Consider the following 25,606-nt stretch of genomic DNA (forward strand, 5'->3'; position numbering starts at 1 on the left):
CCTTCTCTCCACAATCACTCCAGCATCTGTGATTTTGGGATTTTGTGATATGGGCTAATCTTACTGGTGTTAGATGATATCTCAAAGTAGCTTTAATTTGCATTTCTCTGGTGATTAAGGATGATGAGCATTTTTTCATATATCTGTAGGCCATGTGCCTGTCTTCTTCAGAGAAGTTTCTCTTCAAGTCCCTTGCCCAGCCTGAGATGGGATCGCTCATTCTCTTCTTGCTAATACGTTTGAGTTCTCTGTGGATTCTGGTTATTAAACATTTGTCGGAGACAAATCCAGCAAATATCTTCTCCCATTCTGAGGGCTGTCTGCTTGCTTTACTTACTGTGTTCTTGGCTGTGCAGAAGCTTTTTAGTTTGATGAGGGTACCCCATGACAGTATCAATGTACACAGCTATGAGCTAAAAAAAAAAAAAAGTTTAGGAAAAAGAAGTTAGAAGTTAACATTTTGTATTAGAAGCATGTTCTTTTTGTATTCTTAATTACAAGACAGAGAAATTGATATTTTGGTCTCTGAGAGAAAGCATTAAAATGTAAGAATATATTTGACTTCTAAATGCTTGTTTCTGTCGGTGGCGACATTGAACTTTAATTCTTTGCTTTTATTCAGTACAACATGTTAAAAACAAAGGGAGGCGGTCACTGGCTATTACTTACTGAATGCTTTTGATTTTAGCAAACATGTCAAAATTCACTCATTTAACCTGAGTTATGAACTCAGCAGAATGTTGACCACCAGTGTACATTGATTTATTTTCAAAATAATAGGAAATTGTGTTTTTTCTCCTAATTTCTCATCATGAAAAATTTTATTACAAATTTATCATGAAGCCATAACTTACATACAATAAATTGCACCCATTTTAAGTGGACAGTTTGAGTTCTGACCACCACAATCAACACATAGAACATTTCCATCACTAAATAGTTCTCTAATCAGTCTCCAGCCCTAACCCAGGCAAGTACTACTCTCCCTTCTTTTATTATAGATTGGATTTTCTCTTTGTAGTACATCATAAATACAGTGACAAGAGCATAATTCTTTTGAGTGTAACTGGTTTGGTTCAGTATTGATGGTTTTTTCATTCATCCATGTTGTTGTGTATATGGGTAGTTTACTCTTTTTTTTATTGCTGAGTAATGTTTCATACAATGAAATATATGCTGCAGTTTGTATATCTTATTAACATGATTATAAACATTTAAGTGGTTTCTAGTTTTTTGGCCATTACAAATAAAGTTGTTATGAACATTCATTTTTAATTCTTTTTGTGGACCTTTGTTTTCATTTCTTGTGGATAAATACTTAGGAGAGGAATTTCTGGGTTATGTGGTAAATTTCTTTAACTTTATGAGAAAATAAACCAATAGTTTTCCAAAAGGTTTTTACCATTTTCCATTCTCTCAGTCAGTGTTTAAGTGCAAAGTTTCATGTTCTTCCTGACACTTGCTATTAGTCTTTTAAATTTTAGCCATTCTAATGAACATATAGTGGTATTGTGGAATTATTGCAGAAAACTTCCCTTTCCTTTCTAGCTTGTAAAGTCTTTGCTGAGAAGTCTGCTATTAACCTGATGGATTTTCCTTTGTAATTTACTTGTTGCTTTCATCCTACAGCTTGTAGAATTTTCTGCCTCATTTGAAACTTGGCCAGGTTGATGCCTGTGAACAGAACAGTATCCTACATATCAATACCAAGACTGAACATGAATGTCTTAATGTCCCACATAAAAACCTTAGATTGGCTGAATGATTAAAAATGAAACGTGATCCTAAATATATGCTGTCTCCAAGAAACATGTCTAACAAGGATACCGTTCTTGAGTCTGTTCACACAGACTCTGGAAAAAATATTTCATGCAAATGCAAACCAAAAGCAAACAGATACAGCCTTTCTCATGTCAGATAAAGTAGATTTTAATTAAATTAGCGATGTTAAAAATAAAAAAGATAAAGATGGTCATTGTACAGTGGGAAAGGCGGCAATTCAATAAGAAGGCATAACAATTCAAAATACATATGCATCTAACACAGGACGTCTGAAATTCATAAAGCAGATTTTACTAAATCTAAGCAAAGAAATGAATAGTAGCATCATAATTGCTGAAGACTTGCTGATAACTTAAGCAATTCCAGCTATATGTGAGATCTAGAAACCATTAGGCTTATAGTTGCCTAATAATTATCCTTTTTCCCAGTAGTTCTTTTTTGCTCTTCCTCGTGGCATTCTAACTAATGCATGTGCAGATTGATACTCATCAAGGGACTCAAAGGGACTGTTTTGCAGATTTCCTGTGTAGTGTTTATCTGCTACTTTGCCCTCAATCTGGTTATCTGTACTGCTCTGAGCTATACTCTCTCTCTGCAATTTGTATAGATTACTATTGTGTTTGGGGTTTTTCTCTCTTTATTACTATCTAAAAATTGTTACTTGGCAGAAAGCTATGGCAATCATAAGATTCAACTTTTTTTCCCATCTCTGAGTGATAATCTCTGCATTGCCTGTGGCCTAATATCTGAAAATAAAAACTAGAATACAATTTTTTAGATTTTTTTTTTGAATTTTAATAGGAGAGTAAGTTCTTGAGAATTTACTCCCTTATGGACAGAAGCAAAGGTCTCACAAATTTGTTTATTTGAGTAATTGAGATATACTTCTCATAGCATAAAGTCCACCATTTTAAAGTGACTAATTCAGTGGTTTTTAGTATATTTACATAGTTGTACAATCATAATCACTTTGTAATTCCAGAACATTTTCAATACCCTAAAATATACTGTACTCATTAGCAATCACTTCCTATTTCTACTTTTCTCAAACCCTGGCAATCACTAATGTACTTTTTGTCTCTATGGATTTGAGTATTCTGTACACTTAATATGAATGGATTAATACAACATGTGGTCTCTCTTGTCTAACTTTTTTTTTCCACTTAATGTAATGCTTTTAAGCTCATCCATATTGTAGAATGTATCAGCATTTAATTTCTTTTTATGACTGAATAATATTTCTTTGTATGGGCAAACCACATTTCTTTATTCAACAAATTTGAGGGTTTTTTTTTTTTCAGCCAGTAAAAAATGGAAACATTTCCCAACTGTGAGAGAAAGTAGTGTTTATATGTTGAAGAACATTTATCTTGGTATGAGAATTTTTTCCCATGAATATCATAAAGATTAGTATTAATGAGGACATATCTTTACAGTGAAACAGCAATGTGCATTTTGTAAACATCATATCAAACTATAGTTAGTCTAGTCTGCTCATCATGAAGTTAGGACAAAAGAATATTCATGGTCAGAGGAAGGATGCCCACTAGTAAGTATTATTTTGAATTAACTCTAGCACAGAGACTTATGCGCATTTAGGTTCCAAAATTTCTGTAATATTGAGTGTGGTAGCAATAGTTACCTTATTTAAAATTCTTAAATCTAAATTAATATTTAAAAATAGATGCAACCTAATGCCCACTTTAGCTAGAACTTCTTCCTAAACAAAATGCCAACAACAAACTCAGTAAAGCACTCTGCCCTTCAGCAATTTACTCTCTCTTTCTGTTTTGCTTTCTAAGAGAAACTCTGATACATAATATATTCCTGGAGACCTATTGGGATTCCCAACTATGTGCCAGTAGAAGTTTGGGGGATTTAGGACAATGTATGTATATTTATTCTTTCTAGTGGTCCTTATATTTCATTACCAGTTTTAATAGATGATGATGATGAATCATAATTTCTGCATATAATGCTAGAAAGAAAGAAGGGAGGGAGGCACCTCCAGCTCATGTGAGAGGAAAATCAGTTCATCTAAGTGCTGTCTATGAGAAAAAAGACTTTTCCTACATCTTATTTTACTTTATTTTTATTAAGGAATAGTTGACAAGTAAAAGTTGTGTATATTTACGGTGTACAATGTGATGCTTTGATAAATGTACATATGTGTACTTTGTGAAATGTTTAACTCAAGCTAATTAACATATCCATCACCTCACATTCTCACCATTTTTTGCTGTGAAAATATTTAAGATATACTTTTAGCAACTTTTAAGTATAGAATTACATTAACTATATTCACTGTACTGTATAATAGATCTCTCAAATGTATTCCTCCTCTCTGAAGCTTTGTACTCTTTGGCCAGCGTTTCCCCTTCCCGCCCTTCTGTGACTTTTGGCAGCCATCGTTTTGCTCTTTGTTTCTATGAGCTCTTCTTTCTTTAGATTTCATAGAGAAGTGAGATTATGCAATATTTGTCTTTTGGTCCCTTGCTTATTTCACTTAGTGTAATGTCATCCAGATTCATGTATGTTGTCATAAATGCCAGATTGCCTACCTGTTTTAATTTTTCCCTTAATACATATTACCTCTATCTGTGTTTTTTCTGATGAACTCTGAAATGGAAAGAGTGTATCACATCTAGGTCGAATACATGCCAGCTACATTGAGGGTCTTTTTGAGAAAGGAGATAGAATGTTAATGGAGAATTTAGGAGTACTAGGAAGCATTAGGGATTTTAAGTTTTAAATAACAACATACAATGATTATTTGAACATTTACTTAATGCAAGGCATTGAGCCATTAGAGGAAAGCAGATATTACTAAAATACAGTCTTTGTCTCAGGAAAGTTACTATTTAGTGCAAATATTGGACTAGTAATTAGTTTCCTTTGGGGCTTGTGATTGAATGTATCATAATAAAGATATTTATATTCTGGGACTCTATTCCTTTTTCTAATAGAAATTAAAAAAAAAAAAAAAGAAAAGAGAGAATGGAAAACCATTATCAATGAAGACAGAATTTAGCCGTAAGCCAAAACAAAAAAGAAAACTGCAAACAATAGCATCCAGTGCCACAGAAATAGCACAGAATTGGAGAATGGCAATTGCATGTACACCTCCCGAGTGTCTTGTGAAGAATAATGAAGGAAAGAATGGTAAGAGAAAAGAGAAAAACATACCCAGCAATTATTTTCTAGTAGTTATTCAAAGTAAGATGAAGAGACATTAAAAATAAAACCCAAATCACCAGACTTCATTGCAGCCTCTGTAGACATTCTGCTCATCTTGTATGTTAGAACCTATTAGGGACAGAGGCATGTTCTCAGGTAATAAGACTCAGCAGGTTCTTACCAGCAACAGTGTGACAAAAAGTACCTGAATGGAAGCTGCTGTACTTCACCTCTACTTTTAGCAAATCCCTGGACTCAAATGGCCTCTGTTAGTAAAAAGAATAACAATTAGAAAGGAACCAGTTTGAGAACATACTTAGAAAGTGTGTGTGTGTGTGTGTGTGTGTGTATTTTTTTAAGAGACAGGGTCTTGCTCTGTCACCTAGGCTGGAGTGCAGTGGCATGGTCATAGTGGCATGGTTATTGCAGCCTTGAACTCTTGAACTCAAGTGACCCTATTATCTTAGCCTCCTGGGTAGCTAGGGCTACAGGTGCATGCCACAATGCACAGCTAATTTTTTTAAAAATTTTTTTGTAGAGACAGGATCTTGCTATGTTGTACAGTGTGATCTTGAACTCCTGGTCTCAAGCAATCCTTTTCTGCCTTTGTATCCCGAAGTGCTGGGTTTACAGGCATGAGCCACTCCATCTGGCAAAATAGTATTTTTTAACAGAGGTAAGGAACATTGAAAAAAAAAAGCAGAAACTGTAACAGAAAAATGATGTTAAGCATAAGAAAATTTCAATCATTGTCTCCATGAGCTTTAAGTATTAAGTAAAACATATCTTCAAAACAAGTACTCACATATATGCAACAGCTCACAAAGCAGTGACCAGACAGTAGGAATAGAAAAGCATCAGAGGTCTGGAAAAAAACAGAGGAGAAAAATAAAACCAGTGCAGAAATGAAAGTCATGTCAGAGAGGCAAAAACTAAAATGACCGTGTGCTATAAACAGGGTCATAAAGGACGGAGTGTTTTGAAAAAGAAAGTGAAACAAAAGGGAAAGGAACCCAGATCAGAGTATTGCAGAGTAAATGATGGCTGCTGAAGATAGAGTGATCCACGATAAATAAAGGGGCGCCTCTGAGGAAGAGAATGAATCAAATGGACCGAAAATATTAACAGAAATATATGAAAATTTCCTAAAATGAAACCTGCCTCAACTCATGGGCTGTAGCATCTATGAGCCCTTCTGGAAAATATGCCTCAGTCACTTAAAGCAGCAGCAAGAGGAGAATAAAGTAGAAAGCCCAGGAGTGAAGCTGCTGTGTTAGGAAAGAAGTTTTGCTGGAAAATGGGGTGAAAGTGTTGTAATGCTTTGTTGTGTAGAAATAATAACACGATTGGAACGGGTAGGAAGGTGGCACTGAAAACGTATATCTATAGCATGTAAATGAAGCTATCAGTTTTTAGGACTTTTTTTTGATTAAAGCTTTTTTAATTTCAGATCAATCATGAGGATACATAAAATAAGGTTACATAGTTTGCTTTTATAAGGTTGAAGTCCGAGTTATAGTTCTGTCCTTCACCCAGGAAATGTGCAATATACCTGTGCTTTTGGCACATTTTAAGTATTATTGTTAGGAGCTTAGCAGAGCTGGGAAAGGGACATAAGTTGCCAGGGGTCAAAGTAGCTGATTAAAGCAGCATGCTAAAAATGAGAGTTGAGCCTTTATTCACTTACCTTGACGGTATTAGCTAGAGTCTAAAATCAGAGAAAATGCCCCTTCCCTCTGTCCCATTTCCCTGTGGATCAGTGCAGATATGGGTGCCCTCTCATTGTTAAGGGAGCCCTTGGCCTTCAGGGGATGGTAAGGAGAGAGGGCTAGGAGTGGAAAGGTACTGGGGACTAAGAGTGGAGAAAAGTGTCTGCAAGGTTTCCTCCTCCTCTCAGCATTAGGGGGCCTTGGCAGAGAACTTCTGTCCCAGATACCAGATAAGGAGACCTAGGAATGAAGCCTTGGGGACTAGGAATACAAATGTGCCTCTGAGACCTTGACTCAGCTCCCTTCAGGGACTGCGATGCCTCAGCTGTGCACCCAGACTGCCCCATGAGGCCTGCCATAGAAAGCCCTCGTAATTGCCTCGGGTCAGGCTGGAAGAATTACACATAGGTTTCTAAGAAAAAAACAGGACCTTTCAGTTATAAAGATAACGAGTAATAAATTACAATCAGTAAATTATCTAGGGATTGAATGGGAAATTACTCACCACTAGGATATAACTATATGTAAATGTTAAGTGGACAGAAACCTTATCTAGTTTGTTCATTGTTGTAGTCCCAGACCTAGGACAATGTCTGGCATATAAAGGCCACTCTGAAATACTGGTGAATTAACTTATGAACATTGTTTAATGAATATGTTACACCTAAAAAAATAAATATCAGGAAAATGCTAATAAAGAGTAATGGGTTTCAAAATTGATGTTAGGTAAGATGGATTTCAAGGCAAAAAGCATTTAAGAGTCAGAGAAAGTTACTTTATAATGGGAATTGATAAAATCCTCAAGAAAGTTCTAACTGTCATGATTATACATGTGTTAAGTAACATGAGCGTTCATAGGGCAGGAAATAATAGGAAATATCCACTCAGGATCTTGTTGAATACTTGCTTATGTACTACAAAATAAGATTTCTCTGAATGTGTTTAATCTCTCAGTGAAATTAGGGAAAATAACTGCTACCTTCATATATGTGTTGCTTACTGTTTTTATATATGGAATTGACTTTTGGAGAGATATGTATCCTTGAGGGGGATGAGTGAGTATGTATGTTTATATTTGCATTTAAACACATGCTCACATATGCATACACACACCTTTCCAAATCCCGTAGCATGCTAAATGGCAGAACTTTAAAAGCATTATCAAAAAATAATGAATATGACAAGAATGCCCACCATTAGCACTATTACTTAATATTGCTGTGACTGTGCTAACTAATGTACTCACACAAAAGAAATACTATTTAAATGAAATAAGAATTGAAAAACATGATTGAATATACCTAAGGCGCATCTTACAAGGGTACGTGTGAATTTACTAGGTGTAGAATATAAATGTCTTACCACAATAACTAAGAAAATGCCACGAAGGCTATGTTAACCAGTTTGATGAAAATATTTCAAATTGTATATAAAACTAGCACATTGTACCCTATGACTGCATTAGTACATACTGATGATTTACTTTTAAAAAAAAGAAACAAGTTAACTAAAAATAGCATGAGGAATACCTAGTGCATTTAATAAGGAGGCTAGTTATAAAAATATAATAGCCAGTACTTTCTAGATACAAATAAAAACTCGTTAGAAAATAGAAGGAAGTTCCTATTTTTATTAACAACACAAAAGTTAGAAACACCTTAACAAGAAATCTGTGTGACTCGCATGGGAGTAAAAAAGACTTGAAAGATTTTGAAAAATGTGGCCTTGGTAGGATGGCCGAAAATTATAAATATAGTAGTTCTCTTTAACTAGAAGTGAAATAAGATAATTAAAAGTTATTTTCCAGTCTACAAAGTTCTTTCTAAAACTTAAATGAAAAATTAAGTGTCAGGCTAGCCAGGAAACTTCCTCAGAGAAGAGGCAGTAAGGCAGACGTCAGACCAGGTCCACCTGCCAGCGAGTGCGGGGTAAACAGTGACACCCCACTGATGTGATCTAATGTTGTAGGAAAGCAGAGGTGTTTTTATTAGTTTTTATGACCATATAATAGAAAAAGAATAAATTTCCATTAGCTTTAAAATACTGAATCATTACAGATAACTCATGTATCTTCGTGACTACTTTCTTGAACCCAAATATGTATTCATTGGCCTAGAATACCAGATTAAATTAAGCTGTGAAGCATCCAATTTAGTGATTATTTTGTGCATAACTGCCTTATCATTTGGCCTATGCTATTGAAAAAATCACTGTTTTTAAAGATCCTTTAAAATTGTGATTGTTTTTAGTGTCTAAATTAGAGACAGTTGACTCTGTTTAATTCCTTTAGATTCTAGACATGGGCTACTCCTAGTAAAATTGTTATAAAAGATTATCGTTTTCATTTTACTTTAGTGTTAGAAATTTAGCTGTAATCCATCCATGTCCAGTTCCTTATCACGGGGCCCTGCCCATCTGACCCTAAGACTCAGGACCAAGAACTCAACCTCTTTGGGTCTCGGTGTGCTCATCTGTGAATCAGAGCTGAGCACATCCGGCTCCAGGGTGGACAAATTATTGAACTTGAATATGAGGTGCTGTCTAATGCCAGGCCCCAATGCTCAGTGTACGCTTTCCTGAGAACCAAGGATTCCAGAAGTGCTTTGGGAAATTTTCAATATTTAATTTTAATTTCATTTTACAAATGTATCTTACATTATTTGAAAATCCTGTGACCAAAAACTGACAGACATGCACATTCCAACCTTTAATACAATGGAGACAGCTAACTTGTATCAGGTCAACTCATTCTTTACAAAACCCAGAGTAAAGCTTTCCCTGCTTTACTGCTCAAGTGCTTGAACTTCTTAGAAGTGGATTATGTATGATTAGAAAAGCTGTGATTCTGGGCTGACCTCTTTAAATTTCTGGCTGAAGATGTGCTCTAAGCCTGCTTAATGAGAGTTGGCAGACCCACGACTTGTGCTTCTCTGTGTTCATCTTCTGATATGTATTAGAAAAAAGGATCAAAATAGCACATTTTCCAGCTTGGTCCGTTAGGGGTTATTTTGATCAATCTTGCCTACAATCTTTTGAAGTTCTTTGCATATAACTGCAGAAGAATAAAATAATTGTGGTTAACAAAATGAGGCCTTTTTCTATTTGGTGATACATTAATAAACATACAGGAAAAAGGATGGTGACTGGTCAGTATATCACATTAACTAAATAAGATTATTGATATTTTAAAATTTCCTCTACCTTATGTTAAAAATCATTAATTATAAAGTAAAGTTCTCCATGTTTACTCCAGAAAACAGCAGTATTACACTTGCGTCTCCCAGAGGAAAGAAGTGCTTACAATCCGGGAAACTACATCCTAGTTCTGCTCCGGCAGGTCTGGAGCCAGGACTGGGAGTAAGTGGCTTCTCTTCGCAGAGCTTCTGGTTACTGCCCCATTTAATTCTCCAGATTGCTGTGCAAAGTTATCTTACCTGAATTCGATTCGAAAAGTATTATGTTATATAAACTGTTATAATTTCTGGTATGTTTTATACTTTGATAGTGTTTTCTTTCTCTTTATTCTCTCCAAGGTTTTATATTTTTACCCCCAATGTTTGTTTCTTAGGGCATTACACTAGAGGAGTTTGACAGATTATCTTGCGATATGATTTTAATGAGCCCTCCATGCCAGCCATTCACAAGGTATGTATAATAAATATTTTTCTGTTGAGAAGAGTACTTTTGAAAGACTCATTAAACAAATAATACTGAAGTTTCAAGTATGGACAATTTGAAGTGAAGCAGCTACATTTTCATAGATTTGAAATTTTTCATAATTTCTTCCATCTACTTGAATTTATAATTAATCATTGTAGTCATAAAAGAAATAACAATTAGTGCCAGATGAGCAAAATTATTTGGTCAAGGCTTGGCAACTGTAGCTCAGCAGCTAGGGTGCCACTCACATATACCACAAACCCAGTCCCGGCCTGCCAAACAACAATGACAACTACAACAAAAAAATAGCCAGGTGTTGTGGTGGGTGCCTGTAGTCCCATCTACTTGGGAGGCTGATGCAGGAGACTTGCTTAAGCCCAAAAGTTTGAGGTTGCTGCGAGCTGTGATGCCAGTGCACTCTACCAAGGGCAACATACTGAGGCTCTGTCTCAAAAAAAAAAAAAAATTATTTGGTCAAAAGTACATATGAAAGAGTATAAGAGAACTCTTTTATACCTTCCTAAAATACAACACTTATTTCAGGCTTAAATTACCTAAATTTTTTTAAACTAATGAGCATTTAGTAATATCTTCTTAATACTTAATTTAATCAGTATTTCCATAGTGAATATTCAAGTCTTTAATTACTTAACTGTGAAATTTTATAACTATTCAAGCATGCACTTGTGTATTGTACATTTCTTAAAATTCTTATTTACATTTAATTCTTACTTTTCATAGTCACATTGTAATTTCTTCATTTAAAAAAAATTATATAGTATTTACTTGGCTATGTGTTTTAGGGAATTACATCCTAAATGAACTCTTGATTAATTAATATTTATTTAGATATTTTTACTAGTAGTATTTTTACTTATTTTAAATAATAGCAATAGTAGTAATCCTCTAAGTGTCTTACATGGGTGTACCATTTAATTTAACAAATTTAGGGTTAGGCATTGCTGTTATCGTTATTTTATAGGTGAGAAACTGAGGAATAGAAATGTTAAGTAACTTTCTCAAGGTTATACAATTGGAGAACATCAGAGCCAAGATTTATCAATAATTTTATATACTCCTTTTTTAATATATAGGACTTAAAGTGAAATGTCATTTACAATAAACATTCTAACTTAAGATTCTCATGATAAATTTTCATCTAAGTTTTGATTTAAACAGTTCTCTAGGAAGCTAATTTCCCAAGTTTTTATTGTTCATCTACATGCCAGCCATTATTTTAGATGTTGTAGTTCCTGTCCTTAGAGAGCTTACAGTCTAATGGAACGACTGAAACATGTTACACTAGGTAATAAAACAATGCCAAAAGTGCTCTGAGAACACAGGAGAAAAGGGCTTGCTGCTTACTGGGAGGGGGAAGTTCTTCCAGAGGTGGCATCTGAGCTGTGTCTGACTGGGAATTTAGCAGAGAGGCAGAGGCCATTCCAACAGTGCAGAGGTGTGGCCTGTGAAGTACAGTAAGTGGGACAGACAGAGCAGAGCACAGCCTCAGCACTGGGGAACATCATCTGTCACTGCAGCTGGCTCCAGTATCTTCCCTACTCTACCCCTACCCTGTATTAGCCCTACTCCAGCTGCTGATGGCAGCAATAACTGATTCTGTACTTACATCATTTGAAATTCTGAGAGGAAAGGATACAATAAGAAGAACCAGAGATTCCTGAGGAATCTGTTCAAGTCCAGTCTAATCCCCTAGCTGAGCCTCAGATCCATGGTGATTTTGGCCCTGCTGTTAGTTTTGAAAGTGATGTCAAATAACTTATTTGATGCTGTGAAGCTAATAAGCACAATTTAAAACCCTGGTCTGAGGCCCAATCCAAGACTTCTTTTCTGCTCGATCATATTGTGAATCGTAGCTGTAAGATCTGATTACTAAGGCCAGGCACAGTGGCACCTGTCAATATTACAGAATCCTAGCACTCTGGGAGGGTGAAGTTAATGGATTACTTGAGTTCAGGAGTTCAAGACCAGGCTGCGCAAGATCAAGACCCTGTCTCTAAAATAGTGGGGTTGTGGCTGGTACCTATAGTCCCAGCTCCTTGGGAGGCTGAGACAAGAGGATCAACCCGAAGAGTTTGAGGTTGCTGTGAGCTTTGATGACACACCACTCTACCAAGGGCAACAAAGTAAGACTCTGTCTCAAAAAAAAAAAAAAAGATCTAATGACTAGCCCAAATACTACCTGTTTACATAACCTGTCTTGACGCTGGTTAGTCTAACCAAGTTGCAACTTCTGCTTATAAGTCTTCAGCTTAATTCTCTCCTGTTTACATTGAACAAGATTGTCTTAACCTTGCCTACTACTTTGATTTGCGTAGATTAGTCACCAATGGCATTAGCTCTAGACTGCTATTCTTACCTTAACTCTTGCATCACCTGAGGCAGAACAAAAGGTGTTTTCAGCTAGTTTGTGTATTTTTCCTGAACAAAGTGCTTTTAAGAAGGTAATTGGTTTTAGTCCTCATTGATGTCTTGTTCTTTCTTTTTGTTTCATTTGGCATATTGTTTTGAAAAATAAATTTTAAGTGTAATTTATTGGATATACAATATTTTTTCTTGTTAATTAAATGAATAAATGCGTTTGTTCTCTATAGCAACAAAGATGTTCTTGTTTTTTGCAAGGACCAATTTTAATTCTCTCAGCTTAGAATTTTAAAAAGTGATTTGTTATCTCTATGTAAGATTCTTCTTGTGCTTTCTTTACCCTTTTAGAATTGGCCTGCAGGGTGACATGACTGATCCTAGGACAAACAGCTTCTTATATTTTCTTGATATTCTCCCAAGGTAAAACTTAAATTCCTTAAGATTACCTTAAAACTTAAAACTTTGGGTCTGGAAGAATGTGCTGTTTTTCATTTTCTAGACTAGCAGTTTATACGTGCTCCCTTCAGAGACTGTGCTTATCGTTTGTCTTCTTCCATATGACTCACAGAGTGACTGCAAATGTTTCACAGTTCCATACTTGCCACCTCAGTGAATGGCAGGAACTTGCAGCTTGTAGCTAAACTCTGTTCCCGCTACTCAACAGTAGCAATGCAAAGAATGCTGATGGAAGTATTCGCTAACATGCTGATGGGCATGGCCTGAAAACTTGCGCTAACCCTGAGCCACCATTCTATGTGAGTGGCAGCACTTTGGGCTGTGCAGTCCAGAGGCCTATGCTGACTCGTGTTTTGAGATTAAGCTTCAATAGAATTTAACATTTTGAATGTTAACTTTATCAAGTGTGCCATGTTTTTAGGAAAAATGAATAAAATATGAGTTGTTGCCTTTTTAAAATTCCTTTATAAAAGAGAGTTCAGAAAATGACTTACCTAATATTTACTACAAGAAATGATTTTTTTCTACTTTTTACTTGTTAGCAATGAGATATTTAGAATCCCCCCCCTTTTTTTTTGTAGATTACGGAAATTACCCAAGTATATTCTTTTAGAAAATGTTAAAGGTTTTGAGGTGTCTTCTACAAGGTAAACACATTCATTTGTCTTGCGTACATCTTAGACTTGGTGTGTTTTATAGAAGGAACTGTTGTGAAATAAAGATCTTAAAAATAAATGCATATATTCTGACATTTTTTATGTGTTATATATTTTATTCCTTAGTATTGATTTTGACTAATCACATAAAGCCTTACAATGTGTTCTTCAACTGATTCTGTCCCATTTTGACAAGTTTGAATATTTTTAGAATGAGCACTCACTTTAGTGAGACTGCTACTTGTCAGTTTTAGTCACTAATTATCAGTGCCCATTTCTTTCATAGTAGGAATATTTTCAGTTAAAAATGAACCTGTTGACAATTGTTTTCTGAAGTTGTATGCAAGAAGCAGCTCACTGTCAGGGTTCTTTCAGAGAGTAGCCAGCTGGAGAAAAAGACCCATCTGAGTGCTATAGGTTAGTGATTCTAACTCTCATGAATTTGGGTAATGTATCTGGCAGCTTTATTTGTAATAGAAAAATATTTGTATCTTTTTATTAAACATAATTTTTCAAGTACTAGACTTAGTACAGACTTATGATCATTGTCCTTCTAAACAGGTTGAGTAGAATTACATTTGTCACTTAAAGTTTTATTTACAATTTTTAAATAAGAACCCATTTCCAAGTAAAGAGGGAAAGATTTTCTTGTTTTCTTTCTTACTTTTTCAGAGACCTGTTAATACAAACAATGGAAAATTGTGGCTTTCAGTATCAAGAGTTTCTATTATCTCCAACCTCTGTAGGTACCACAATTGTAAACCCTTACATAAATTATTTAAAGAATTGTTTCTCCTGATGAAATTCAATTCAATAAACAGAATGGCTCTATTTTGAAATTAGTTCAGATGTGGGTCTTACTTTCTAAAGAATATAGTACATACATATAGATACATTTTTATATATTTTATGAAATAGTTATATAGCTTGAAGGTCATAAAGAATGTATTTTTCTTTTGGAGAATGAAGAATAGTATATTTTGAAATATGTGAAATTTCCAGAGTAGGTGTGCTATAATTTAATAGTTGAATAAGTAGTTTAAAAATAATCAAAAATGAAAATAAAATGAACATATAACAATTTTCTAATTACTGTTTTTGGGATATAACATGAAGTTGGAAACATTGCTTCCATTTCAGGTATAAGAAATCAAAGTATAGTAATCTCTCCATTACTCGGCAGTCATGGGGATTGTTAGATTCCAGATGAATGTTTGAGAGTTACTATTAAAAACAGATCTAACTAATTCTGTAGTCCATACCATGCCACATCAATACCATAAACTCTGTACTCTGATTTGATATTAATATTTAAATACACTAATTAAAAGTAAATTAAGACAAATAAAGACAGACTTCACTTACTGTAACATAGTTTTACTATTTATAAAACAGCTTTGTGAATGGAGTGTACAGTACAGTTTCAGATAAAAGGCAGTCCATACACTTTTCAACTTCACTACCATATATATTTTTTAATTCTAAGTAACACACTTTAGCATGTAAATCTGTTACAGAGAACACAGGGCGCTGTGAGAGCAATGCACAAAGTATGGGCTTACTGACTCAGGCACACCAAGTTTAAACTGTGATTTCTTTTTGGAGAGGTCACATGCCAGTTGCTTGAGCATGTGTGTTGCTTTAGTTCTGGATAACTGAGAGTTTACTGTATCCATTTTACTTCTTACCTGGGAAATGTAAAATGAGAGTGACTCACAGATACATTCATTAGAGTCTGTCTTTGCCTCATTCAAATAAAAGTATAGAGCAGAGGCTTAACGGGTTTAGAATTTGCTACCCAGAAGTCTTCTATCAATCAATAGCAGCTTTTGCTCTGGCAGAAGCTAGATGGATACCTCTATGAGTTTTTTACTAAGTGCTAAAGTTAGTGCAGATACCTTTAATTTCATGTAGTAACTACTCTTCTTGATTTGCAGCTTGGCATTCCAAATTCAAGGCTACGATATTTCCTTATTGCAAAACTTCAGTCAGAACCATTACCATTTCAAAACCCTGGCCAGGTATTATCATTTGGTATTATTAATATTCTTAGCAGCACAGTTTATTTATTGCAGATATGTATCAGTCTGTGAATTTATTTTCAAACACTACTTTGTGTAGGTTTGTCCTGCAGAGTCTGAAGATATAGACCATGCCTAAGTCCATCTCCAACGGACTTTTTTCTCTTCTGTTACCACATTTATGGGTTTAAACAAAACAAAAATGTTTTTTCTTTTCTTATTAAAAAACAAAAATAAGAAATAATTATCATTAGCACTGTTATTGCCCTCCTTTTGACCATTAACTATTTTTCATTTTCTCTCCACAGTAGAATCCATTGATTACTTTTGATAAAATTCAATATTCTGTCTTACAGATGGCTTAAGACTATGTTAACATGTCAGTTGTATCTTTTTAAAAGCTAATACTATTTAGCATAATTGATTAAAATGTAGTAATGACTAGTATAAGCTAGAATAAAATGTTGAATTGCTACTGGTAGTCTTTAATCACATGAGCAGTTTCATGTGGTTTGGTCAAAAATGAGAGTGGATAGCTGAGTTTCGCTGGTTCAGCAAAGCTCTTCATAATTGTCATAGGTAAGACTTTAAGAACTCACGTCCTACTACTAGGAGATCAGTGTGTCATTTGAGTCCCCTGTAATGTAATATTAATACACATATATATCCCTTTCCATAGTGAGTAATTCCACAAGTCATGTCTACAGTATATTAACATGATGCATTGACTGCAGAGACTTCATCATTAACAATGCCCGGAATGGTTTAATTTTACAAACTAGTAGTTTATACATACTGACGTGGTTTGCAGAAACAGGTTTTCCCCAAGGGACTCATGAGGAGACATAATCTTTCATGGTGAAAAGCACTTTTCTTTTTTTAATTACTAATTTTCCTTTAGTTCATGGGTATATTCCAGTTTTTCCTATTAATAAAGTGATAGGACAAATTTGATCCAAAACACATTTTCTGGAAAAGTTAATGTTGCTTTCCTAACTTCTTTCCCATGTATGATACTTTTTCTTTATTCAATGTACTTTCTATTACTTTGTTGAATTTTTTTAATAAATACAGAAAAAAGTAACTATGAAATAAATCATCTGTAGCCTGATGACTATAGCTGTATGATTAATAACTTGTAATAACTTGTACAGATATAAGTAAACCACATTTTCTGTCTTTTAATGGCAATCCTGTGAAGGCTAATGAAGTTTTCACATACTGTTGACAGGATGTTATTAATTTATCTTTTATTTTTAATAAAGATTTTAATAATTTGTGTATTTTTATTTAATGTCAGGTACTCATGGAGTTCCCCAAAATTGAATGCGAATACCCACAGAAATGCTCAATAGATGCAGAAAATAAAATTGAAGAAAAGAAAATTGAACCAAGTATTTGCTGTGATAGCAGCACACAGTGTTCTGGCAGAGATGCCGTTCTTTATAAGCTTGAAACTGCAGAAGAAATTGAAAGGAAACATCAACAGGACAATGACCTCTCTGTGCAAATGCTGAAAGGTTTTCTTGAAGAGGACATTGACATGAATCAGTACTTTTTACCTCCGCAGTCATTGCTGCGATACGCTCTGTTGTTAGACATTGTGAGACCCACGTGCAGAAGATCAACGTGCTTTACCAAAGGGTAGGTTTTAAAGAACAGGGATCCCTTAGACACTTCGTTAAAGGTCTACTCATCTTATGTCCAAAATAACCAGGTTTTTATAGTTTTTCTTTGTTTTAGTTCTCAAAACAAGGAGCATTTTATAACATGTTTTTGCTGGAATGATTTTTTTTCCCCCTTAATTGCCTGCTTCATGTTCTAATAGAACATGAGTGAAAATTCCTTCTGGCAGAACATTATGTGCACCACCCACAAAAGTGCTCATAAAAGACAATGTCATTTGTTTAGTGACCTTCATAGGAGCTTAAATACCCGTAGTGGAGACATGGTTTCTGTAGATGTTACTTGCTCTCAGTAATTTTTCAGCACTTTTCTTTATGTGGCACGTCAGACCTTAAAGAATGATGTCTACTCATATGATCAATGTATAAGAAGAAATTAAATTTTAATTAAAAAAATAGAGTTGAATCTTCTAGAGCATATAGGGTAATTTTTATAATAAAATTTATAGTCTTTTGAAAAAGTAACATATTCCCATGATTAAAAATTCAAAAGCTATGAAGCCTCTCTGTCACTTGTGTCTCTTGCCCGTTCAGTTTCTCTCCCCGTGAGCGTTTACTGCGTAATCTGCTGGAGGTTATTGTGTATGAGGGTTATTTAAATATATGTGTATATTTTATCCCTCTTTTAGTAAATGGTAGTAGACTATAGTACATTCTTCTATGCTCTTTTTTTCACTATACAATATAAATTAGATATAGTATTGTCTCTCAGTACTTAGAGGACTTTTCTCATGTTGTAGGTATATCATAGTTTATTTTACTGGTTATCTATTGATGAACATTTAGGGGGCTTCTTTTGGATTAGTTCTCCATTAAATGTTTAATATATTTCTCATCAATTTTTTTAAAGCAAGAAAGAAGAGGCCTTTTCAGAAAAAAAAATTGCCAAATACCTCAGTATCCACTTCGTAAGTGCTACTCAAACTCATGTGATAGGAGTTGTTTGATTTGACAATTCAAGCCTTCTTTTCTTACCTACTGGTAGACATCTGGGACAAGACACTGTGCCCTGATATAATCATACCACATTCATCATACTTTGCCCTTGTACTTCAGGGGGAAGGGTTTATTGCTTTCCGTTACTATAAAAGACTTCACTTAGCTGTTGTCTATTGCCAAGTCCAATAGGTTCTGTTTAGGACTCTCATAAAACAAGATTTATCAATTTTGTAATAAAAAACAACCTTGAAATTCTTTTGTAGTTATAAAGATGGTATAAAGAAGCCTTACTGTAAAAGTTTATTTTAGTGTAGGTAATGTATGTTAATACATACATACATATCTATCTTTGTGATATATATGAAAGAACAATTTCAAAAATTAATTTTTCTTGGTGTGATTTTTTTCCCTCTATATTTTATTTTTATTTATTTATTCATTTTTTTAAGACAAAGTCTCACTTTGTCACCATCGGTAGAGTGCTGTGGCAACACAGCTCATGGCAACCTCAAATTCTTGGGCTTAGGTGATTCTTTTGCATCAGCCTCCCAAGTAGTGGGAACTATAGGTGCCCGCCACAACGCCCAACTATTCAAGGTCTCGCTCTGGTTCAGGCTGGTCTCGAACCTATGAGCTCAGGCAATTTACCCACCTCAACCTGCCAAGTGCTGGGATTACAGGCGTGAGCTGCTGCTCTTGGCCCCTAATTTATATTTTAAATTGTTCTCTTTGGAAACAAAAATTCTTTAATGTGTTGAACAGCCAGCTTGGCAATAATCTTAGAGAAAGAAGTATTATGAATACCTTGCATTTCCAAAGTATTTTATCTTTTCTGTACACTTATTTATGTAATGGCCTGGTTGTTCTATGAAAATGATAGTAAAAACGTACTTCTTTAAATGACAAGCAGACAAGGCTCAGTGGAACTGTGTTATTGTACTGGAGAGGGAATGATCATCAGGCATTACGAAAAGTAGCAGCAATGTATTTCACCTCATGACACTTGCTTCAATGTGGCAGGGATGCCAGTATTGAATAGCATTTGAATACAAAGTGCTTACTCCTCAGTGACAAGTGTAAAAGACAGGAAAATTAATACCTAGAAATTAATATAAATAAATGATAAAAATACACAATTCAGTATTTTTTATACAATTCAAAATACTGTGCCACGTTTAGTTTCTGAGAAGTTCAAATATATCTTTTACCTAGCCATTTTTTTAATCACAAGGTATATTTACATGCTATTATTCAACATACTTCAAAAGCATGTTGCCATGTACATTAATTCATTTAAGAAATATTTAAGAAATTCTACATTAACCAATACACAAGTGCTGCATACTATCCATGTTAATTTTGCAGTTACGGAAGCTACATAGAAGGGACAGGATCTGTGCTGCAGACCGCAGAGGATGTGCAGGTATGGAAGGGAATGATTATGCTTAGTACTGAACTGAGAACATTAGAGTAATTTTACGTATTTAATTGTATGTGAATACAGATGATAAATACTCATAATATTTCTTTACTAGTGAATAAATGTTTTCTTTTTCTTATTGCCATATGTGAGTTAGTGCACAAGAAATATTTTGTTTCCTTTTTTTATTTTTATTTTCTTCTCTTATTCCAGAAATAGTAAATTGGAATTTATCCTAAAATAATTAATGTTCTCTAAAATTTTTCACAAACATCTTGATATTGGAGCCTTCCTTTATAGCACATACCATAAAACTCCCTTTCAGGGAAAACAGTCTGTTTTATCAGTGCTCTTCATTGAAATTTCAGTCATTAACTCTCCATGGTGTCGTTGTTGATATGTAGCAAGTTTTATATATTTTTGAATAATTTGAAAATGATACCATATTATCTTCTTTTATATCGGTGCAGGCTCTTAACTATTAATAAAGTTTACCCATGATAAAGATCCCCTCATAGGCAAATGAAAATGTCTAGATTTGAGAAACCATATTTAATATATGTTAAGAAATGTAAATTTCATTTTAATTTGATGAAACAGATTATAGAGAATAAGTGTCTTAATGATCTTTTTCTTAATATTATAAAATTGACTTCCCTGGTTGGCCAGGTTTCTTTTATCTTTCACTATATTTCTCTTACGGTATGTTGTCATTTACTGTTTTTACTCTTATGACTTAATTTTAAGGGATCAAAAGTGACAGACGTACTGAAAAGTGTCTTGATCTGTCCAGTGTTAACCTTTTTCTCTTTTCAAAGTTTAACTTGCAGTTATTGAGCCAACTGTATAGTGCATTGCACAGAGAAATTTTGCCCTGGGCATTTTGCTACTGTGCATTACAGTAAACTGTATGCCCATTATTTGTAAACTGTCTCAGTGTACAGGAGGTTTAACAAATCTAGTTGCACACACTTTTCCAGTTATCTTGTATATTTACTTACAGATTGAAAATATCTATAAGTCTCTTCCTGATTTGTCACAAGAAGAAAAGATAACAAAGTTATTAATGCTTAAACTGCGATACTTCACTCCTAAAGAAATAGCAAACATCCTTGGATTTCCTCCCGAATTCGGTATGTGGAATACATGTAGACTTCGCTTTCGTTTGTTGAAGGTTCCAAAATTCATTAGGTACTCACATGTGTGTTTTATGAATAAACCCTAGCCCAGACAGATGGGTTCAAGAAACCTTCCTTTCCCTATCCTGGCATTTTTGACATTTTCTTCCTCTTTCCTTCCTCCTTCCCCTTTCCTTCCTAACTGCCTCATTCCAATCTCTTGTGACTCGGTTCTCTCTCTCACTAAACTCCACTGGTCATCAGAGTGGTTTGCATGGGCAGCAGGAGCCCCTTGGCAGTTCCTCACCTCTTGGTATGGATGTGGTGTCCATACCAAGTGGACACTGTGGTGTCCCCTTTTCATCTTATTTCTTGCTTCCAGAGGTCTTTTCCAAGTAACCCCACACTAGAGCTTGTCAGAGAACAGCCCTTCTTAAATGAAGAAATTAAAGGCAGTTGGGGAATTGTTTTGGAAGGGTAGGTAATGTGTTTGTAAATTTCTTCCTCAAGGATAAATTCTTACCAGTTCTGTGCCTTTTTCCTTCCCTACAAGATTGAAGTAGAGAAAAGGAAGGTGAGAGGTAGTCTAGGAAGGAGCATTCCTAAAGGGAAGAAGGGTGACCCAGGGGTACAGTGCCAGAGTTGGCAGAAGATTAGTGATTAGAGTGAGAAAGACAAAGTCCTAATTCTCCTGGTAGTCCAGGGAATCTGGGGCTTAGCAGTGTGAAGAGACGGGACACCTGCCTTTGCCTTCTTAGAATAGCCTCTGCCCCTTCCTGCTGCAGGGAGGTGCTTTCAACAGTGAAGGAGGCAGGGCCGTGGGTTCCTGGTTCCTGGGTGTGGCTGTGCTCTGAGTACCTGACTGATGGGCAGGGAGAAAGACTGACCTCTCTAACATGCGTCTAGAGCTACAGAGGAAGAAATGTCTTTTTGAAGACTGATTGAGTTTGAATGCAGAAAAGCCAAACTTTGTTAAATCTGATACTGTTGTAATATTCTTTAAGTAAATGATGAGTTAAATAGATCATGTTTCAAATTCTAAATAATGGATTTACAGATGACATTAGGAAAACAATCCTTTTGTACATGGGGAACTGCCAGTATAATTTGAGTACCCTCTTGGTACTGATTCTCCGAGGGTAGTCACAGCAACCAGGTTTATTTTCTACTCTTTGCCTCTTTCTTGATGACCTCATTCTATCCTGAATATCCTGGGGAGTGTTATTTAACAAAAACACAGACTTTCCTTGTTTTAGTTAATGTCACAAAAAGAGTGAGAATATCACAAAACAAATAAAGAACTGAGAGTTGGACTCAAGAATTTTATTCCCAGTCTGTTTTCCTAGTGACTATATAAAGTTTGTGTTAGCTTTTATAACCTTTCTTTCATAAATATTTTTATCATTATTTTTAAAATAGAATTTTCATAGTTCTGTGAATATATGTATATAATGCATGCAAAAAAGCCTTTTAAAAATAGCTGAATCTTCTTTTAAAATATGTGATATATTTATGCAGTCATAAATTCCTGATGTTGCCACTCAACAGCAGGGACACAACTGTCACTTACTTGTGTGTTTCTGTCTTCTAGACTGTCATTCCAAACATGGGCATGTTTGTGGGTGTGCTGAACCCTCAGTGGTCCTTTTGTGCAGTCTGTCCTGGTTCTCTTTGTGACTGGCAGCGTGTGTTCATTCAGTAGTAGGCTTTGGACCACAGGGACACTTACTGGATGAAAGTGACTGTCTTGCCTTTGTTAATTCTCTGTTTCTTTGGTGTTAAGGATTTTTGTTTTTTTAATGTAATTAAGTTTTTAAAATGTCACTCTTTAATTTTAAAAATTATTTAATTTTTTTGTAAGTTAGTTTAGATTTTTAAAAATATACACAAATGCACACACACACACACACAATTTTTACAACTCTGACTTGCTTTTAAACCTTCCCTCCTATGTAATCTTAATATTGCAAAAGATCATCTCTGGGATACTCTAAAAGCCTATTTGTAGGTACATTTGTAATCTCTGGCTACTTTGAACTAAATAATTTTTGAGATAAGTAATGTGCTTGCCTAACACATTATCTTTCGAATAGCAACTTTATTATCATGTCCAATTGCAAATATAGTTTTATTGTAGTAATTACTGTGGTTTTATTGCAATTGATATAATGCTAAGTATTGATGAACCAACTTCGCTATAACCAGCTCTCCCTTTTGGTACTTACAAGTATTTGAAATATTGCTATACTGAATACCCTTTGACTAGGCTTTTCACTTTCTTATATAAGTTACTTTTCCTTTGTTTAATTGCTGTGTTGAGGGTACTGACTGTAAAATCTTGACTTTGTAACTCACCATTATAGTGCATGCCCTTTTATGCGTGGATAGTCTTTTATGCTGATGTTTGTATGCCTTCCTCCCAGCATATGTAGTATTTGTGGGTCTTTTTGTTTTAAGAAATAATGTAGCAAATAGAAGTGCAACATGAGAAAGCAGTTTGTGGCAGCAGAGCGTGAGAAACAGCTACAGGGGACTTGTATCCGGAATATTTAAACAACTGCTACAATGCAACAGTATGAGAAAGAAAAAATCCAACTTAAAAATGGGTAAAGGATTTGAATCAAAATTTCTCCAAAAGAGATAGATGGCCAGTAAGCACATGAAGAATATGTAATTAGTCATCAGGGAAGGGTAAATCAAGCCACAGTGTGATGTCCCTTCATACTGACTGGGAGGCTGAATAGAAAAGACAGACAGTAACAGTGTTGGTGACAATGTGGAAAACGTGGAACCCGCGTATGCTGCTGGGTGGGATAATAAAATGGTGCAACTATTTGGGAAATAGTCTGACAGTTCCTCAAACATTGAACATAGAGTTATTGTGTGACCCAGCACTTTTACCCCTGGGGATATATCCAAGAGAATTAAAAACATACGTTCACACACAAACTAAAGCATGACTGTTCATAGTAGCATTACCCATTACAGCCAAAGGTAGAAACAACTCAATGCTTATCAGTACATGAATGGATAAATAAAGGTGGTGTATCCATACAACAGAATATTATTCAGCCATAAACAGGAATGAAGTATTGGTATATGCTACAATGTGAATGAACCTTGGAAACATTACGGTAAGTGAAGGAAGCCAGACACCCAAGACCACATGCACGGTTCTGTGGATCTGAAATGTTCAGAATGGACGCTCTGTAGAAACAGAAGTAGATGAGTGGGGAGGGAGGACATGGGGAGTGACTGCTAATGGATACCAGGTTTCTTTTCAAAGTGATGAAAATGTTCTAGAAATAAATAGTGGAGATGTTTGGAAAACTCTGTGACTATGCTAAACACCACTGAATTGTACACTTTAAAACACTGTGAATCCTATCTCCATACAGCTGTTACTGTGTAAAATAAATGACTATGAAATAATGGTGTCCACTGCTTTTTCTAAGCTGCATTGGTACATGGATGTCTGTGGATGTTATATGTGTACATGTGTGTGCTGAGCATAATACATGACATAATGTGAGATGACACCATCTCAGTGTCTGGGTAATCTCATTGTCCAAATTCTTATTTGTTAAAATTACATAGAGACCTTACTGATTATTGAAATGACCACTGTGCCCTTACTAATCTATCTTTTTATCTCTAGAAGTTACTGTTACAAATTTTTGTATATGAATTGTTATCTCTCTTTTCTAGGGTTTCCTGAGGAGATAACCGTGAAACAGCGTTATCGCCTGCTTGGAAATAGTCTCAATGTGCATGTAGTAGCTAAGCTAATTAAAATCCTGTATGCGTAATTATAAAATAACACTGGAAGATGATCTTGCTATTCCTACATTTCCAGATAGGAAATGTAAATTCTAAAATTCTGCTTTGAATTAATTCTGATGAAATTCAACTAAATTATTTTATTCTGTCATTATTATGAACTTCAAACTTTAATCCAAAAAAGTCAATTTGTTTCCTCAAATTTATTTTACTATATTTTATAAAATGCAAATTATTGTTATGCTTTATGGAAAAAATATTTTTATATGAAACTGGTAAATATGTGAGATATTCTTTTTATTTGACATGAATGTTTTATAAAGTGTCTAACGAGCATACCATAGCAATTCAAGAAATTGTATATTTTTGTATGTTAATTAAAGAAGTTTTATGAATCTTACCATTTACTTTGTTTTTATGTACTTGTTCCCAAATTTTAAAATGATGACTTTTATTCTAGCCTGTTTCACACACTGTGTGTTTCATTTCTTTATTTCATCTAAACAAATGCATACGGTATTTTAAACCAGATCATCATTGTTCAATTTATACAACAGTCTGAAGAAGATGTCAAAAAAAAATCCTAAAGTCTGCATTACCACTCTATCAGGAGGTCACAGAAAATGTAGGTGCATATTATCTAATTATCTCCCTGTAACCACCACTACAAGGGTAGAACTCATTGTCCCTTCTTCATTGTACTTACTTCCCTTTCATTTGCTATTATCTGAGTTTTATCTTTTTTCTCAACTTCCAAGTTGAATATGCCATTGCATTCTAGGGAATGTGGCATGGCATTAAGATTATAGGGAGGAAGCAGC

At 34.8% G+C, this 25,606-nt stretch overlaps 1 protein-coding gene across 3 annotated transcripts in view; it reads left to right on the top strand.

The window, feature by feature from the left end:
- Positions 1 to 25,033, top strand: part of TRDMT1 (tRNA aspartic acid methyltransferase 1) — a 44,549-nt gene extending 19,516 nt beyond the window's left edge. Inside the window, exons 3-11 of one of the 3 annotated variants that reach the window (XM_003786878.3) lie at positions 10,237 to 10,313; positions 13,059 to 13,130; positions 13,748 to 13,813; positions 14,495 to 14,564; positions 15,760 to 15,843; positions 17,144 to 17,487; positions 19,833 to 19,890; positions 20,891 to 21,020; positions 24,714 to 25,033. In XM_003786878.3, the coding sequence (XP_003786926.2) occupies positions 10,237 to 10,313; positions 13,059 to 13,130; positions 13,748 to 13,813; positions 14,495 to 14,564; positions 15,760 to 15,843; positions 17,144 to 17,487; positions 19,833 to 19,890; positions 20,891 to 21,020; positions 24,714 to 24,814 (1,002 nt within the window). In that variant the 3' untranslated portion in view covers positions 24,815 to 25,033. Of the gene's footprint in view, positions 1 to 10,236; positions 10,314 to 13,058; positions 13,131 to 13,747; positions 13,814 to 14,494; positions 14,565 to 15,759; positions 15,844 to 17,143; positions 17,488 to 19,832; positions 19,891 to 20,890; positions 21,021 to 21,790; positions 21,887 to 24,713 lie in introns of those variants that run through there. The other 2 variants (XM_023511431.1, XM_023511430.1) reach the window with 2 other exon arrangements.
- Positions 25,034 to 25,606: the final 573 nt, after the last annotated feature.

Source organism: Otolemur garnettii, unplaced genomic scaffold, assembly GCF_000181295.1.
Source record: "Otolemur garnettii isolate 467f Iridium unplaced genomic scaffold, OtoGar3 scaffold00019, whole genome shotgun sequence".
Lineage (NCBI taxonomy): Eukaryota > Metazoa > Chordata > Mammalia > Primates > Galagidae > Otolemur > Otolemur garnettii.